At 44.8% G+C, this 19,436-nt stretch overlaps 1 protein-coding gene across 1 annotated transcript; it reads left to right on the forward strand.

Annotated features, from left to right (window-relative positions):
- Positions 1–1,541: 1,541 nt before the first annotated feature.
- IL2RG (interleukin 2 receptor subunit gamma) lies at positions 1,542–18,532 on the forward strand. The gene is made up of 8 exons (XM_028715795.2): positions 1,542–1,698; positions 4,550–4,640; positions 6,542–6,708; positions 9,289–9,431; positions 10,816–10,978; positions 14,395–14,494; positions 15,538–15,622; positions 16,380–18,532. Exons 1-8 carry the CDS (start codon positions 1,605–1,607, stop codon positions 16,563–16,565), a joined length of 1,029 nt encoding a protein of 342 aa, XP_028571628.2. The 5' UTR covers positions 1,542–1,604; the 3' UTR covers positions 16,566–18,532.
- The last annotated feature ends 904 nt before the right edge of the window (positions 18,533–19,436 follow it).

Here is a 19,436-nt window from a genome sequence, read left to right on the forward strand (position 1 = left end):
AGCCGCTGGAGAATGGGTAAGGAGGAGGAAAGGCTGCTGCCCCCCCCCCCCCAGGTCCAGCCAGCTCTGACTGGCAGGCAGAGAGCAGGGCTGCCCTGGGCAGGAAGAAAGAGGGAGTGGTGCAGAAGGAATCTTGATTTTTCGGGGGGAAGGGGAGCTTTTTGTGTCCACATCTAATATTGCCCCTTTCTAAACTTGTGTGTGTGTGTGTGTGTGTGTGTGTGTGTGTGTCTTTTTGTACATCAACCAAAGGATAAAATCAGGATTAAGGGGTTTTCTCAGAATGGTGGAGGGCATCTGTGCTATGTCCTGTTGATGTAATGATGGCAGCACTCACCCTTGCTCTGTGGGGAGGGTATCAAGGAGGGCTTACCCTCCAACAGTTCTCTGGTGAAAATAGGGACGTCCCTTTCCATAATGATAACATGTTTAATGTATTAGAGTATTTTAATATATTTTTTGGAAGCCACCCAGAGTGGCTGGGGAAGCCCAGCCAGATGGGCGGGGTATAAATAATAATTTATTATTATTATTATTATTATTATTATTATTATTATTATTATTGTTATTATTATTATTATTATTATTATTATTGCCTTCAGCACATCAGAGTCGAGTGTGAATTCCATGCTCTTTATTCAGCTTGTAGTAGCAGTGAATGAAACTTTCCCTGAAACGTCTAGCTATATATACATTATTTACACAATGGGCCCCGCGTGATTGGCTAATTCCTGGCTGTTCCTAAAGGCCAATCAGGTCGCTGATTCACTTCCACCTGGAACTGGATTGGGTGGCTCCTACGGACCAATCAGACTGTTGCATTCTGGATCCTATTGTTCCAGGATTCAGCTCAGTACATAACACCAACTAAACATCAGGAAGAACTTTCTGACAGCAAGAGCTGTTCAACTGTGCAACGGACTCCCTGGGGAGAGGTTGTGGACTCTTCTTTCTTGGAGGTTCTTAAACAAAGGCTGGATGGTCATGTGCCATTGCATGGGATTGGACTAGATGGCCTTGGGGGGTCCCTTCCAACTCTACAGTTCTATGATTCTGTCATGATCCAGTGGATGCCTTCAGAGCATATTCAGTGCTGGTTCCTGAAGACACTGCCTGCTCCTCATAGTCCTAGACCCACAGAGTGCTCCTATGTCAGAGTATATTTCAGTTGGAATCTCTTTTCTTGTGACTTGAATCAGGTCCTAGTCCTGGACCAGGAGAAAACAAGCATGCTCCTTCTTCCATGTGACAGCCCTTGAGATATTGGAAGATGGCTACCATATCTCCTCTCAGTCTCCTCTTTTTCAGGCTAAACAAACCCAGCTTCTCGTAAGACCTGGTTTCCAGACGCTTTAGCCATCTTGGTCATGATTCACAAGAGGCCCTGAGGTTGAAATTAATCTAATCTAGCCCAGGCTCTACCAGTTCAGCTTCTCAGAAGCCTTTAAGAAACTTTCTGCAAAGTTCAGGGAGTTTCCACAGGAAGGCATCATAAGTATAAATTGAGAATCGCACAGCCCACAGTTGCAGATCAGCTTTGAAATAACCACATCCTGTTGTGCTGAGCACTTGTCTCTGGCAAAGCGGAGGCTGCTAGGAGGGTGATGGAGGCCTCGAGGGAACAAAGGATGTTCCTTGTGCTGGTCCTCCTGTTCTTGGGCCGAACCGAGCAAGCCACAGAGAGTTCTCCACAGCAAGGTAACCCACTCCCTATGGGCTGGGAGCTCGCTACCCCTGCTGTCAGGGATTCTTCAGCTGTGAATTCTGCATTGCAGGGGGTGGGATGAAATGACCCGTTGGGTGCCTTGCGACTCTGAGATTCTATGATTCTAAGAGGATGAATGCAGCAACCTCTAACCCACATTCTATCTGTTCTTCAATACTTTCTGCAATGTTGGGGAACGTCCCCTGAGCTGCAAAAAGCTACATTTAGGTCTTGTCAGTTCTTATGGCTGTGAATCCATAACTTTCTTTCTTTTGTGTCCATAAACAGCCGTTGCACTTATAATGGTAAAACCATAGGGAAATATTTCCTAAAGATTGCCAGTAGGTGGGGCTGGAATGTCAGGCAAGAACAGGGAATGATTTCCACTTAACATTCACTTTCTTTTTGGCCTCGCTGAGTTGGACATAAAATCAACAGGGTGTCGTTGTTGTCAGTGCTTCTTTTGTAATAATTATAATAATAATAATAGTTTAGGGGTACTCTCATTTTGACTCAAAATTTTTTACCATTTTATAGTTCAAATCGAGAAAAATAAATGCAGTCAGTGGACAAAAGTACAAAGATTCATAAAAAAATTTAGGGGTATGAGTACCCCTGCGTACCCCCAGAAAAAAAGCACTGGTTGTTGTTGTTGTTTTGATACAAATGTACACGTCTGGGTTAGGGCTGCCTACATATACATTCCCCCCCCCCCTCCCAAGCAGACATCAGAAACAGTACAACAGCCTGCCTGATATAAATAAGCAGCAAGTTCCTGCCAGTAGTTGCTGCCATGCCTGAGATCATTTCCTTGCAAGTGAGGAATGAATATTATGTGGCACTTTTTGCAACATACATAAAAGGTTAATATACAAAAATACAATAAATAATGGATGTCCATTGGAACAGTAATTAGCACTAGTATTGTTGAGAGCGGACTTCAGCTAAGTTTTACTCAGAATGGCCCCACTGAGATTAATGGACCTAACTTAGTCATGTTCATTAATTTCAGTGGGTTCACTCTCAGTAAAACTTAGTTGAAAGTCACCTATTACAGTATTTGTTTCATTTATGAATCATTTATGAATCACTGACTGCGTTGCGTCTTGAAGCTATTTAACAAATTTTAACAACTTAATAAAAAATATGTGTAAAACAATTGCATGTTTAGAAACGGTAAAAACGATTGCCTGTACCATAAAAACAGTTTAAAATCCAATGCAGATACCAACTTCTAATTCGTTCATCCACAGTCACCAGTTAAGAAGTAAATATCTCCTTCCCTCTCCCAACCAAAAATGTCCTGGTGTACTTTCTGACAGGACTAACTGATGAAATACAACCAGCTCAGATTGGGTAGCAAAAGTAAAGTGTTCACAAGAACTGTTGGGGTGATGGTACTGAATATTAGCCATTCCTGAGCACTGGGCAATTTAACCATTTACTTGAAGGATCACCCAGCCCCAGATGGCCCTTCTTGACTGGTTTGATTTGCGGAACTGGCACTATCGAAAGTGTCACATAAAGTTTGTTCTGCACTTGCAAGAAATTGATTTTTTGGTGTAGCAGCAGCTGCACTCTGGAATCCCTGCCTACTAATACAAGGCACATATCTTTGTTGGATTGTTTTTGATGCCTGCCAAAATCCATTTTTTGCATAGGGAACCCTACCTGGACATGCAATCTTATTATGCACATTTGATTTTCATAACTGCTGATTTCATCTGTGCTCTGTTGTTTATCAAAAGTTTTGCTAGTGTGGCTTATTGCCTTTTTTTTTAACCTAACATTTTCAGGTAAATCGCTTTAGGGCAGGGGTGAGACTAGGCTTTTTTTCACACACCCCCACGCATTTGTGTGCACACAAACACACAGGCTGGAAGCCTCAATGGTGCCTCTCTGGAGGCTACACCCGAGGCAAAAATCCTGGTTAGCCACCCCCCACCCTAGCTTGTGGATTATTCTTATTTATTAATTTTAGTTATATATTTATGTTTATAAATAAATGGGCAAACAAATGATCCAGCCCCATTTCAACTGAACTATGTGGCATGGTCTGTGCCTGAAGTTGTAGGTGTAGAGGTAACTTTGCTGGAGAGCTGTAGGACAGGTTTTGTTTCAGGAAGGTTTGGTGGGCAGTGAACACAGCATGGCTTCCTTCCGAGCAGGGCTGGGCTGGGGACTTAGGCCTGGGATGGGTGGGGCGAAATGCAGCTCTCTGGGCCTCATGGATATCCCCCCCCCCCCCAAGTCCCAGCTTCCATGAGGCCACATTGCTCACTGGCTTTGCTTCTTGAATGTTTTTGCTTGGCTGGAATGTTTCCTCAATCTCTGAAAATGCCTCTTCCTTCCCTAGATGGGGGGAAAGAGGTAGTGGTGGTAGTGGTGGGGTGTGTGGGTGTGTGTAGAAACCAGCATATTGCAGTATATAAAAGTGAAATCTGACATTCATTGCTCCACCTACTTTTGCTTGTGGTTCCGCCCCTGGCAGAACCGTCCAGACTGCGCCCCCCAGCCACGGACAAATTAGCTCTTCTTTCTGCCTCTCCTCCAACCCTTCCACCCATTCAATTCAACTTCTATTTAAAACAATTTCTTATGAGGCAATAATTGATATTTATATTTATGGACTTATTTTTAGTCGTTTTTGCACACACACACCCATCGCCTGTGCCCCTGGCGGGGGTCCACCTCACCCCCCCCAGCTATGGCCCTGCCTGTGGCCCCACCCACCACTGGGGATTTGGCCCCCAGGGTGTTGCCCTGAATGGAATGTGGCCCTCAGGCTGAAACAAACTTCCCCACCCACATCAAGACTCACTCATGGAAGGTCCTCTCTTGCAGACCTGGAGTGCATCGTCTTCGATTATGAATACATGGACTGTGACTGGGGCAGCAAACAGAAGCCTGCAGGAAACTATTCCCTCTACTACTGGTATGTGCCTTCCTTGCGCCTTGCTTCTCTGCTCTACAGGAACGGCTTTTGTCCAAGCTTCAGCCAATGCACCACCAACCTCTCCCAGCCTTCCTCTTTCTTGGGGAGCTTCTTCCAACCCTGAGCCAGACTACACTGGGGACCAAATTAACAGAATAGCATAAGAAGACCCCTGCTGGACCAGGTCAGGGGCCCGTCTAGTCCAGCATCCTGTTCTCATAGTGGCCAAGCAAATGCCTGTGGGAAACCAAAAGGCAGGATCTTAGCACAATAGCAACACTCTCTCCTTCTGTGGCTTCCAGAAACTGGTATTCTGAAGCATCACTGCCTCCAACCATGATGCAGTAGAACATAGTCCTCATGGCTAGTAGCCATCAATAGCCATCTCCTCAATTAATTCGTCTGGTCCTCTTTCAAAGCCACCCAAGTTTTGCTCTTTTCTCTAAACCAAAAAGTCCCAAATGTTGAAACCTTTCCTCAGAGCAAGGATTCCTCACCTGGGAGAGAGAACAATGGCTGCTGGTTCATTAGGGTGAATTGGGCACTGGCCCTCCAACCTCAGTCTACCTATAGCCAGCAACTCTGGGTGGCTTTCAACACCTATAGAAACATAACTAAACATTAAACAACTTCCCTATCTAGGGCTGTCTTCACATGTCTTCTAAAGGTTGTATAGTTCCCTATCTCTTCGGCTTGGCAGTTGTGTAACTCCATACCCTCCAACATTTCTCCAGTGACAATAGGGACCTCCTAAGGAAAAGTCAGCTATTCCAGGACTAAAGGAGAAACAGGGACGGCTTCTGTAAATCCGGTACTGTCTCTGGAAAATAGGGACACTTGGAGGGTCGGTTATTACACACAACCACCCCAAGGGGTGGCCCTGCCTGTCAGCTGCCTCCTCTTTAGTCTCAGTGTCAGCTTCTATGCAACACAGCAGGAAGGAGGGCAGAGACAGAACCAGAACAGTGGGCTCTGCCAGTTACTGCCTCTAGCTCTAGCTCCTGTTGGCCTCCCAGCCTTCTGCCCTAGCATAGACAGACACATCCAGGTTAGGCCCTTAGGGTAAATGGAGCTCTGCCCCACCAACACCTGCCCTCAACCCTCTCTTGGCATTTGAGCATCCATTTTGCAACATTTCCTTGACATCTGACCAGAGAGCGTTCCACAGAGCAGGCACCACTACCAAGAAGGCCCTCTTCCTGGTTCCCTGTAACCTCACTTCTTCCAGTGAGGGAACCACCAGGAGGCCCTCAGAGGTAACGATGGAGACGCTCCTTCAGGTATACTGGGCTGAGGCCATTTAGGGCTTGAAATGTGAGCACCAACACTTTGAATTGTGCTCGGAAATGTACTGGGAGCCAGTGTAGGTCTTTCAAGACCGGTGTTATATGGTCTCTGCGGCCACTCCCAGTCACCAGTCTAGCTGCCACATTCTGAATTAGTTGTAGTTTCTGGGTCACCTTCAAGCAGCCTGTCCACATCCTCAGAGGTAATAGATTAGAATTGATCCCATGCAATTTGACTAGACAGGAGTAAAGCACTCTCCCACCCTGGCCCTGCACCCACGGTGGAGTCTACCTTTTTTTGAATCTGAGCTACTTTATCTGCAAAAAAAACCCCTATCTATGACTTTTAGAAGACATCTGAAGGCAGCCCTGTATCAGGAAATTTTAAATGTCTAATGTTTTACATTTTTTTATGTGCTGTAAGCCACCCAGAGTGGCTGAGGAAACCCAGCCAGATGGGTGTGGTATAAAAAATATTAGTATTAGTATTCAGAAGCATGTTCCACCTGGGCTAGAAGACAAACAACACAGGGCTGTCCTCAAGGTATTCAGGTTCTGAACTGCAGTTCTCTAATGGTGTTGAAAAGGACTAACCCCAAGCCTCATTTTGTTTAGGTATGAGTCTGACAAAGAAAAGCAGTGTGAGATTTACCTCCAGAGTGGTGATATTAACACTGGATGCCGCTTCCGTGAGATTAAACAGTTTAAATACTTTCACATTTATGTCAACACAAGTGACGGTATGAAGGTTTTCCAAAAAGAAATGCAGTTGCAGAACCAAGGTATAGATTTCCTGCTGAGCCAAACCAACTTGTGGGTGTATTTATAAGTGGGAGCCCTATAGCCCAGGGGTAGGCAACCTAAGGCCCATGAGCCAGATGCGGCCCAATCGCCTTCTAAATCCGGCCCATAGACAGTCCAGGAATCAGCATGTTTTTACATGAGTAGAATGTGACCTTTTATTTAAAATGCATCTCAGGGTTATTTGTGGGGCCTACCTAGTGTTTTTACATGAGTAGAATGTGTGTTCTTATTTAAAATGCATCCCTGAGTTATTTGTGGGGCATAGGAATTCATTCATTTCCCCCCAAAATATAGTCTGGCCCACCACATGGTCTGAGGGATGGTGGACCGGCCCACGGCTGAAAAAGGTTGCTGACCCCTGCTATAGCTGGTGTGTCAGAACGGACTAATTCAGTTCAGTGAAGTTTACTGAATTATCTAAAGATCCCTGAACTACTTTAATTGCTGGGTGAGTGGAATGTGACTAAATTCATTTGCAGGTAGAACTTTGAACAGTTTCTAAGTCCATCCCCTTACATGTTTTGTTTTTTAAAAACTATTTAAGCTCTTTGGGATTCTTTTACTTGAAGAAATGTAATTGTTGGGCAAATAAATTTAAGCATTTCACTGTAGGTGTTTGTTTTTATGTTAGTCTTGTGAGGTTCAGGTCCACACTTGTAACAGTCTTCTTCTTAAGTGTATTTCATACTTCAGCACAGAACATTGTAATATTCTCTCTATCTCTCTCCCTCTCTCTCTCTCTCTCTCGCCGGGAGTTATTTGGATGACCTCAAACTGTGAACTGGTTATTTTTGTAAAGAAACAAACATGAACAGGAATTAGTTCCTCTTTGGACATGATGCACTTGAATTGATTATTATTTTTCAATGAACTTTCCATGCTCTGCCTGCAACACAGGAGAAAAGAGGCCCAAATTCTTCATCCTGTTCTGTTGGGACTCAGAGCCCTTATCTGCATGATCTTATCTGCATTTTCGGAGCTCAGCCCTGATGAAGAGTCCTCATCCTCCACCCACACTTTCCTTTCTGACCTTCGTTCTAGAGGTGTATTATGTTATTTACTCCCACTTCAGATCAGACCTAAGTCACAAAGGGGGGGGGGCTGGAGACCAAATGCGAGCAGGCTGTCCCTTCTCATTGCCAGAGATTCTGGTTTGTTCCAAAATAGGTGCCCAAACGCCACGCCTAAATGGGCCCAATAAAGTGCAATTAAATTGCAGTTAAGGCTTTAAGGCAATTGTGCCTTTAATTAAAAGCTTCCTTTTTGCAGGTTCTTCCTTTTTATCAATTCCTGTTCAGTGCAGTTGAAGACGTAATGTTGACGTGCCCCTTAATTGCCTTTAATTTGTAAGCTGGTGTCTCCTGCATAAAGGTAAAGGGACCCCTGACCATTAGGTCTAGTTGTGGATGACTCTAGTTGCGGTGCTCATCTCACTTTACTGGCCAAGAGAGCTGGCCAGCATGACTAAGCCACTTCTGGCGAACCAGAGCAGCGCACGGAAATGCCATTTACCTTCCCGCCGGAGCGGTACCTATTTATCTACTTGCACTTTGACGTGCTTTCAAACTGCTAGGTTTGCAGGAGCAGGGACCAAGCAACAGGAGCTCACCCCGTCATGGGGATTCGAACTGTCAACCTTCTGATCGGCAAGCCCTAGGCTCTGTGGTTTTTAGACCACAGTGCCACCCGCGTCCCACCCATGTCTCCTGCATATAGGAGGGCAATTTCACATCCAAAGACAATGTCAACAATTTTGTACCTTTCATATATAAAATAATTTCAAATCCAATTCAGAAATAGACTGGGATCCTTTACCACATAAAATGTTCTTTGAGCTGAGAATCCAAAGAAAGGATAAGTAATGGGATCTTCTGATCTTCCAGATCATGCTGTTTCTCATGAGCATGTGGAACTGCTCTGTGAGTAGGCTGCAGATTTAGATCAGAGGTTCCCAAACTTATTTGACCTACCACTGACTTTTCGGGGGTGTAGGTGTGTGGAAATCCTACCTTCTTTAAGTGAAGAAACAGAAAGATGTAGTGACAAAATTGCGTTCTTTTATGCATCTATATTTCTACCTATACCTTAAGAAAAAGTAAGTAAAGAAGTTCTTTAAGTAAAGAAAGATGTAGTTATAAACAAGACACCTTGAAGCTTGGAATTCTAAAATCATTTATTAAAACCAACCATAGTAACATTCACATTGCACACTGAAAATTAAGATAACAAAGATAATATTGAAAGGCATTGTCCCCATCACACAATGGTGCCCAACCTAGCAGTGAGGGTCATTACGCAACAGATGAATCATGTACGAATGGTTTTTCAAAATGTTCTCTTCTTTACACTTTCACGGCCCCCTTATTTTTATTCAATTCCCCCTAATTGCACCCAAGGCTACTGCCTCGCCCCTGGATTGTTCCAGTGCCCCCCGGGGGGTGGCATCACCCACTGATTTAGATCCTGATATGAGCCAAGGGAGGTAGAGTGGCTGTTGCATATACACTGTTGCATATTCTCCCTCTCGCATATACACAGATTTCCTTTCTCCCTCCTAGTGAAACCCAGTCCACCCATTGACTTCCGCTTTGAGAAGAAGAGCAACAACCAGCTGCTACTGTCTTGGGGTTCAGCCAGCCCCAAAAACCACTGCTTGGAGCATTATATCACGTATAAAAGCAGCAAGGACAAAAAATGGCAGGTACTGGTGTTATCTCAGTTGGGAGGGCTAAGTGCAGATTTGCCTTGACCTTCTGATGTGGAAGCCACAGCCCCCCCCCCCCCATTATAAAATATTGTTATACGGGGGGTTGGGGGTGTGGGGTGTGGCAAGGATCCCTTCAACTCCTGGGTGCTAGATCCTCCCTATAATTTCTGGTTTTAGTAAAAGTTGGAATTGATTAATTGAAGGTTTGATTAAGCTGTGCCAAACTCTGCTGGATTTGGCTTAGGCATAGTTAGCTGAGTGTGGTTCATTAGAGGAACGAAACCAATAATGGCAGAGTCATTAGCCCCTCAAGAAAGCCATTAGGAGGGTGGAGATTATGCCAAGCAAGGAAGGGTGGGGCCCCTCTTTCAGCTGTGTGTAGAGGGCAGAGAAAAGGGTCAGACATGAACCAGAGGCTGCAGCAATGGAAGGAACAGGACCCGCTTGGGATGTGAATGCTCTGCACTCCCTCCATCTAGGCTCAGGCTGTATATACGAGTAAATAAACCATATACCATAAAGATGTCACAGTCTCCACTGTGTGTCTTTGTCTAAAAGGAAACACAGCCTCTGGTAAGTGCCCCTGGGATCTCACACCACTTGGAGACTGGGGTGGTGTGTGTAACAATACAATTCCTCATTTGGTAAGCGTTTCCCAGTTGTGCTCCTTGCCCAAACTAAATCTTCTCTTTTCTTCAGAGCCCAACTCTCATAGGAAGAGATTAATCTCTCCCTTTAGGCTTCTCTCTGTTTCTCATTTTTCCTGTCTAAAGTTCAGCTCTTCACCTTTCCTCAGCAGTGTATGGAGACCCATAGCTGCTTCCAGCGAGATTTCAGGGTGGCCCATGGAATCTTGCAGAGTTCTCATGAGATTTCACAGGGCTCTCATGAGATCACTGGTCAGCAAGGCTTCAGCCAGGGTGCACTCAGGGTGGCACTTTCCTGTTTCACCTCAGGCAGCAAAATGTTCTGGGCTGCCCCTTGTGATGGTGAGTTCCATAGTTGTAACTCTCCTCTCTGTGAAGAGGTGCTTTTATTTTGTCTGTCCTGGACCTTCCAACGTTCAGCTTCACCAGACAGCCCCAAGTTCTAATATTATATGAGAGGAAGAAAAGATGTGTCCTCTGCACTGCATAATCATATAAACTTGTATCGTGTCTTCTCTTGCCAACTATTTCTCTGAACTAAAAAGCCACAAATGTTGAAACCTTTCCTCACAGAGAGTTGCTCCAATCCCTTGATCATTTTACTCAGTTGCGGGGGAAGAGCTGCTGGGTTTCGCATGAGGCTGATTAGGGGAGGCACCAAGGGCGGGGGGGGGGGGTACTGCTGCTTTCTGTGCCAGGTGCACATTTACCTCTCTGGCATTCCCTTTCAGGAAGTGAAGACCAATGATATGAAGTACAGCATAGCCAGTGTGGACCCCAAAAAGCTCTACACGTTCTATGTCAAGTCTAAAGTAAAGTCTGTTTGTGCAACCACAAACTTTTGGAGCGACCCAGCCGGTCCTTTATTCTGGGGGAGAAACACCACTAGCGAAGGTACAGACGATCTTTCTATTATGGTATGATGCTGGTATGATGCTGTGGTATGATGCTGGAACCCACAGAGGATGAATCACGTCTAGGAGACCACGGAGAGGGAGTTCTGACTGAACAAGAGTTGGGAGCAGAATGAAGCCTTTTAAACCTCTGTATTCTGACTTTCTCCTTGAGGCTTCACCTCCTTGGAGAGAATGGAGAATCCTTGAAGGGCCCAGCCCTCTAGCCAGGGCTGGATTAACCATTGATCAAAATAAGCACTGCTTAGGGCATCAAGGGAGGGGGGGGCACCAGAGAAATTGTCCGTTGCCGGATTTACCATGGACCATATGGTGCAGCTGGAAAAAACAAAAGAGTCCCACAATAATGAAAAAACACACACACAAAATAATAAAAATAATACTGAAACAATAATAATAGAGGTTAATGATATAGATTGATCCTGGGAATGCAACAAAATTAGAGTCTGCTAACTATGGTAGTATACTGCCACTCGGTCCACTGAGACTCACATGATCATTCAGAATAGCAGTAACAATGAATTGCACATTTATTCAAAAACCCACTTAAAACTGTTTGCTGCAATTAATTCAGCAGAACAGATGAACTTGATCCAGTGATAACGGCTTTTCAAAGTCTGGCAGTCATTTAACAAGAAATCATAGATGCCACACTGAGTTACTGCTTCATTGCTCAGTCCATTCATACTGCGATGGATGGGCTTGATGAGGGGGTGCCAGTTTCCCAATGCCTGGTCCAAAGCCATAGTAGAATCATAGAATGGTAGAGTTGGAAGGGATAACTCAGCTGGTAGAGCATGAGACTCTTAATCTCAGGGTTGTGGGTTCCAGCCCCATGTTGGGGAAAAGATTCCTGCATTCCAGGGAGCTGGACTAAAATGAGGCTCATGGTCTCTTGAGACTCTGCAATTCTATGATTCTATGCAGGAAAGTCACTTAGCAGGAATCTTAAACCACCACCTTCCCTGCTACCCCCTGAGTGAGTTGTGCTGGTTGCTGATTTGCTATAGGGCATTTTCAAGGCCATTTTCCTGATTCAAAAAGCCCTTAGCAACTTGGTCCCAAAGGACCTTAAAGGCTCACTGATTTCTTACACTCTACTTCAGTCACTGAGTTCTTCCTGGTGGTTCCAGAAGCCCTGCGCTCTTGTTGGCCTTAGCCAGAGACCAAGCCTTTGGTGTGGCAGGCCATGCCCTGTGGAACTCCCTGCCAATAGAGGTTCGGCAGAAACAACCCCTGCCTTCTTTAAGATATCCCCTGAAAACTATATTGTTTAGATAAGTCTTTGTAATAAGAATTTCTCTTTTTAACCCACCAGCATTTATTGATGTGTTTAGTGATGCTTTAAGTGACATCTTTCTGAATTTATTATAACTTTGTATGTTGTATATCGCCTTGCTCTATATTTATGGAAGTGCAGATTATAAATCATTTAGTTACCTGGAAACTGAGGTTTCTACAACTAAAATGGATTAAAGTGCCTAGCACAACAAATCCATGTTTTTTCCTTTTGAAAAAATATATACCGTATTTTTCCGTGTATAAGACATGGGTTGTTTTTTTTTTTACCAAAAATTAGGTTTAAAATTGGGGCTCGTCTTATACACGGGTAGTGCTGAGGGGTGTTTTCTTAATTTGGAGTCCCCCAAAATAGGGGGCGTTTTATACATCTTCTTGTAGATTGGAAGGTGATTGGGAAATGCATCATAAAGTGAGAAAATTGTTAATGGGAAAATGTCTAAGAGATATAAAGACAGTGCAAGCAAGTCAGGGTGAAAGCAAAATGAGTGATTTTTGCCATATGACTTCCCTGCGAATAAATAGGAATAAATGCTTAATAAAGCCCAGATGTAATCTAACCTCCAAGGAAGCTTTGTGAAAGTGAATCATGACAAATGCTGATTAAACAGGTTGTCTGGATATATATATATATATATATATATGCCCTAAACAGGATTGTTCCATAAAAAGAAATATTTATAATCATTCAACCCTTCCACTCATCTTATAAAATGCAGTTTGAAAAATAATGGGTGGGAGAATTAAAGAGATCTGATATTGCTTGCTTCTCCATGGGGGCGATGAGCTGAGAAAGGTGTAGGGAGGGGGAGGCCTTTTTTCGAGGGGTGTTTCACAAATATAAAAACAACCGCTGTTTCAATTCTAATTCAAAACAGTGAATTCTGAAGGGCTTTTCAAAAGTAAGCAGTACTGCCCTCTACTGGGCACTCTGGGGCCTGCAACTTCTAAGATCCATGTTTGAGATTAAAAGTGCTTCCAAATGCTCTTGTTTATAGAGCTTTTGAGTTTGGTTTGGTTTTGCAAGGAGGTAATAATAATAATAATACTTTTATTATTTGTACCCCACCCATCTGACTAGGGACTCAGCTATACAGCTGCAAATATAATGTTTTAAGTGCATTATACAAATGTGACACTAGATGGCAATGGTGAGCTTAATGACAAATTCAATGCACTTTTTAAAACTTTTTTTAAAAAAACCAATTTTCACAGCTTTTATATATGTGTGTGTGTCTAGATTCTACCTGGGTTGCCCCAGCCACTCTGGAGGGCTTCCAGCATGTATTAAAACATAATAAAACATTAAAAAACTTCCCTAAATAATAATATAAGTCAAGTTATAAGTCAAGCCACTGCCATCTCAAAAAACGTCCAGTCTTTAGGGGAAGGCGAAAACGGTTTTGTTGAGCAAGAGCCCCAAATCAGATTTAATAATTGTGCAACCTGAACTTTGCAGTAGGTGATGGAGTCCCGCCTTGGAAGAGTCTGCAAGTGCTCCCAACAAATGACAGATCCCTAGGATGCCTCCTTGTTGGCTGAGTCCCACCTGCAAGCTGCAGCAGTGGGACATGGCCTCCCTTTCTGGAGCCACTGCAGAGAGACACCTCTGTTTCCCTAGCGGCACTTGGCTTTAAGCCAGAACCTAGGCAGGAAAGCTGTGGGACCAGAGTTTCCAGAGGCCTGTATTGCTGCCTCCTGTGTTTGACTGGCTACCCAGCCCCTCCAGGAACAACACAGCCTCCAACATTCCTTGGATGAGAATAAGGACATTCTATTCTACATCAGCATCACTGATTGAGCATCTTCTCCTGGTCAGGCACAAAAGTTATTTAAGGATACATACAAAACTGTGGAATTTAGGGGAGCCTGAGGGAAGAAGAAAACCCCCAATCAGTAAATACAACTAGCTAGCAGTGATACTGATGTAGAACAGAAGCTACTTCCCTCTTTTCATCTGAGGAATGTTGGATGGTATGGAACAATGTCCCTCGTCTAGGCAGCTCCAGTGACCTAGGGAAGGTAGGGACAGGCAATGTGGGGCTATTCCTCTTTCTCTGGTGCATGCTTTCTAACGCCCAGGCTTGTCTCACTCAGATGACCCTCCTGTCTCAATCTGGATACAGAGAATCATCATCTCTGTAGGTTCTGTCCTCCTCCTGCTTCTCCTTCTCTTGATCCTAATGCGCATGGAGAGGTAAGTTGAGCAATCATACTAGACCCATGGCTGACTTTGCTTTGTGGGACATGGGGGGACAGCCTAGCTGGCAACTGGGAACAGCTCACCAGTAAAGACGGTTGGTTTCCCCATGCTTGCTCTCTCATCTCTGTCCTATCCAAAATGGCTCAGAAGGTGAATGATGTTCTGTGACAAGCAAATGTTGGCAACTGAGGGTCATGGATGGCTATCATCCAGGTCCCCACGTTTCAGAGGCCATTAGCTGCTAGTGCCTCTGCTGGGAGCTCCGGGATTGGCTTGAACAACTGAGCAGCCTTTCCCAAACCTGATGCCCTCCATATATTTTGGACTACAACTCCCATCATCCCTAGCTAATGCCAGGATGATGGGAGCTGAAGTCTGAAGTATCTAGAAGGCCCCAGTCCCCAGTTTGTGGAAGGCCCCAGTGGGGGAACTGACCATGTCATCTGTCATCAAGGACAATCAGCAGGAGCAACAGCAGCTGAACAGATGGAGGGGGGTGTACAGTACTTCAGATTTCTTGGCACGGTTTCAAAAGCATTTTAAGAGCAAACAAAAATGAGCCTTACAAAATAATGTGCCACAAAAAACAAATTTCATTTTGAGTGCTTTTGCTGCAGACCGAAGGCTAGTTTAAAAAGAAGAACTGGTCCTTGCAGAGCACTGACTTCACTGCTAGCAGCAGAGAAAAAGGGCTTGTCAGTTTGCTCTGTTGCCGCTCAGCCAGAATGATTTTCAGTACACGATGAGGTCACTTTTTCCATACACATCTCATCACAGACTGAAAACCAATCCAGCTCTATGACGGAACACAGTTCACTGAGTGGCCAGGACTGACTTTTATGAATGAGCCCCACAAATAAGGTTGATGTTCTTGGAAAGATCAACAGTGCCACCTTGCTGGGGATGGTCGTTGGTTTGGCTCTCCAGGCAACATTCCCTTAGAGGGAGAACTCTTTGCAATTCTGGGCACTCTACCTAGTATCTCTCAAAACAATAAAGACAAAACCCCACCTCTAATCAATTTAACTTCCCCACAGAGTTTGGCTGGTACTGATGCCCAGGATTCCCAACCCCAGGAATAAATTTGAAGATCTTTTTACTGCGCACCAAGGCAATTTCTCGGTAAGAAACTGGGCTATGTAGACTCTCTATCCTCTCAAGATAATCTCCCAGGTCAGAAGCCCTGCCCCACATGACTATAACATTGCTAGGAAAGGGGTAAGGGGCATGCCTCTGCCCCAGATATTTTTTTTCAGTGCTCCAAGTGTTTCTGAGTGGGCAAATGATTTTGGGAGCAATTTTATTGTGGGTGATCTTGGCTAGAATATTAATTTGGGGAAAACATTAATTTAAGGACACATTACCTATTTATGATTTGGGGAGGTAATCAGGGGTAATTTAAAGGTAAATTCGATTTATTTGGACAGGTTCTGTTGGGAAATCAATTGGGGGAGGGGTTAAAGGAATTAAAATGCACTGTCCCAGGGAGGAGTGAAACTTAAGAAGAACATGCCTGTGATCATTTAGATGGGAAATTTGGTAGCTTGTGTTCTGCAACATTTGAAGTCAGAATTTGCATCTCTGCATAGAGAGATGGCAAAATGCCTGCAGAGGACTGACTTGGCCAAGCCTCAGATAACTGGAGGCTCTAAGGCTTGCAGAATCTCAGAGTCTAGTTTTGCAAGCGTACTGTCTGTGCACAACTATATCTCTACATTGTGGGTGGTATAGAAAGGCAGAAGAAGACCAGTGCTTTTGTCTTTTCTGGGCCATCACTTGAGCAAGTGAAGAAACTGCCCAGCCCAGAAGGAAAGCCACGGAGGCAGGCATAGCAGAGTGGGTTACCTCATTCCATTCTCAACATTTTCTTTCCCTGCAGGAATGGGCAGGGGTCTCCAAGGATGCAGTGGAGAGCTTCAAGCCCAACTATCGCGAAAGCATTTGCTGTGTCAGCGAGCTGTTCCCTGGTGGGGGCTATTTACCCATCTGCAACAATGCCATGGGCAAGGCTGGAGGAGTGGCTGGCATTCCTGCAGACCCTACCCTCAAGGTCAACATCGAGTAGGGCCTGTGGAACAGCCACTTGTGGGTCTGTCATGCTCCCTGGCTAGGAGCTTCTGAGGCTATTGCCTGTCTTTTTAGAGAACCTTTCCCCAAAAGCACTGACCCCTTAGAAATCCTTGATTCCTCAGCCAGCCCATCTATAGATACAGCCCTGCCAAGTGTTCTTTTACGTCTGCAGGCTTAGGAACAGGGTTTAAGGTCCTTCTTCCTCCAGCACTTGCCCTTTTCCACCCCTTATCTTTCCTCTGCTTGGCCTCCAAGCTGCTTTTGTTTTCAGTTTAGCTTATTTGGTGCTAACGGCACATTTGCACAGTATGTCCAGAACGCACTCATCACATATTTGAAACACATAACTTTCCCACAAAAAATACTGGGAACTGTGGTTTCCGCTGCACAGAGCTATATAAACTATAGCTTCCATGATTCTTAAGGGGGAAGTAGTGTGCTTTTAATGTACCGTATGTTGTGGATCAACCCCTCTAGCCCTCAGGTACATTGTAGGGTTATCATGTCTTCCACAGTATACATAATATTCACAATATGCATGCACACAAATTGTGCCTTATGAAGTAAGAATATAACAAAACAGGTGAATGCTCAGAAGCAGTTGGAAAATGCATAGTTTTAACTCTGAATTCATCTTCCCTTTAATCGCTTTGGCCTGGTTTTGATGGCTATGGAGAAGAACTTGGCCACATTTTCTGTACATACCACCATACCACACATTTAAAGCACATGCTTTCCCTCAAAGAATCCTGGGAACTAGTTTCTTAAGGGAGCTGGGAATTCCAGCTTTTTTTGGGGGGGGGGGTAATTACAGTTCCCATAATTTTTTTTGCAGAAAGCCATGTGCTTTGGATGTGCTTTCAGTTTATAGTGTCTGTGCAGCCTTAGGTTTGGAGTTGGCCGTTAAAAAAAGAAAGAGAGAATTCTCCCGAGGCTGTGTATGAACACTGTACCTTTGAAGCACATTCGAAGCTCATTCTTTCCCTCAAAGAATTCTGGGCATTGTAGTTTGTTTAGGGTTACTGGGAGTTGTATCTCTGTGAGGGGTAAACTACAGTGCCAAGAATTCTTTGAGGGAAAGAATATGCTTTGAATGTCCTTTCAAGATATAATGTGTAGAGGAATTATTGAGAAGATAAATTGGGATCTTATAGTCCTATAAAATATGGAGGATAGAATAACATGTGGATAAGACACTGACATAGCAGCTTTGGTGAGGGAAAACTCTCAGGCGTCATCTGTTTCTATTCCAACCCATGAAATTTCTGTTGTCCTTCTTCCTGCTGTGCACTGCTTCTTCTGCTTCCTCTGATGACCATATGCAGACACATCACTATTATGCCTAATAAAAAGGATTGATTTGCCTCATTATTTCTCTCTGGCGCATCCTTACAGTCCTGCTACTCATATAACTATGCAGCCCAGGGTGGCATTAAGGCTGTGTTCACATGTTCACTATCCATCCAGTGCACTCCCACCACTGGTCTGGGAAGCAATTGCAGGCTGCCATCTGTCTTGAGTGTGCCTCCAAGTGTGAAGCCAAACGACTGCTTTAGTGACACGAAAGAGACCTCCCCGGAGCACAAAGCTGGGCTGCCCATCACTTGGGCTTGGAGGAGGGTGGGGGAACTTGAATGTGGCCTGAAGAGAAGTCCACTGTTATGTACTAAGCTTGGATCCTAGAACAATAGGCAGGTAGGATCCTAGAATGGAACAACTGATTGGCTTGCAGGAGAAGACCAATCAGGCTCCAAGAGGAAGTTAATCAGCCTATTAGGCTGGTAGGATTGTAGAATGCAACAACTGATTGGCCTGCAGGAGAAGACCAATCAGGCTCCAGGAGGGAAGCAGAATCAGCCAGTCAGACGGGACTCATTGTGTAAATAATGTATATAAAAGCCTGAGGTTTGGGGGACAATTCAATCACTGTTTTACAAGCTGCAATAAAGAGCATGAAATCACTGCAGGACTCCGAGTATATTTCACCCACCCTCTCACCTGCAGGCCATATCTGGTCATGATGATTCTTCAAGTGATGATTCTTTGCTGGCATCGTCCACATTCTCCAGGTCCACGGCCCCACCCCGCTTGCAAGCAGAGAGCAAGTTCAGCTCATGACACTCCTGGATATCTGAAAAACAGGCCAAGAGAGATGTGGATGCAAAAGTTTGAAACAGTTGCTGCAGCAGACACTGGGAATTCTTAACATGGCCTGGGCAGGGTGACCGAGCAGGGAGGGTCAGCATAGCAAGCAAAGTGAGCGACAGCAAGCTCAGTGAGATTTGCCCACAAGGCCTTGAGTGGAGTTCAGCAGCAATGTGTTGCTAACTTCTTTTTTCCACTCTGCTCAGAGCCAGAGGAAGACAGCATCATTCCTGCCCTACAGGAAGGAGTGGCCAACGGCAGAGGTCAACATTTGCTCTTTAAAGTTGTTGCTGGCATCTGTCTGTCTCGAGAGACAATGGGGTGCACCTCTAGGGGTGAAATCAAATTGAAGTGTCCTCCCTGGCCCACAAGTTTGGGCAGTGTCCCAGGCCATCCAGACAACAAGATCCACCTGCCAGCTTCACTGATGTGGTCCAAAGCAAAACAGAGCAATACGTTTGGGACCCGCTTGGCTGCAGGAGTTGCTAGAAGGAGGCGTACAAGGCCCCATCCAACCATCTTAGGGACTCCACTCTGGATTTGTGTAGGGTTTACTCCTGAGCTTTTTCTTCTCCTGAAGGTATCCCACAAGCCAGTGGAGGTTTAGGATCTGAGTTTTCATTCTTCTACATGGGTTAACCTTCCCAGGTGGACAAGCCCCACCTGCCCCCTTGTTTCCCTCTACAGCACGTGCAAAAACTGCCTTCTTGACCATTGGACC

Source organism: Podarcis muralis, chromosome Z (assembly GCF_964188315.1).
Source record: "Podarcis muralis chromosome Z, rPodMur119.hap1.1, whole genome shotgun sequence".
Lineage (NCBI taxonomy): Eukaryota > Metazoa > Chordata > Lepidosauria > Squamata > Lacertidae > Podarcis > Podarcis muralis.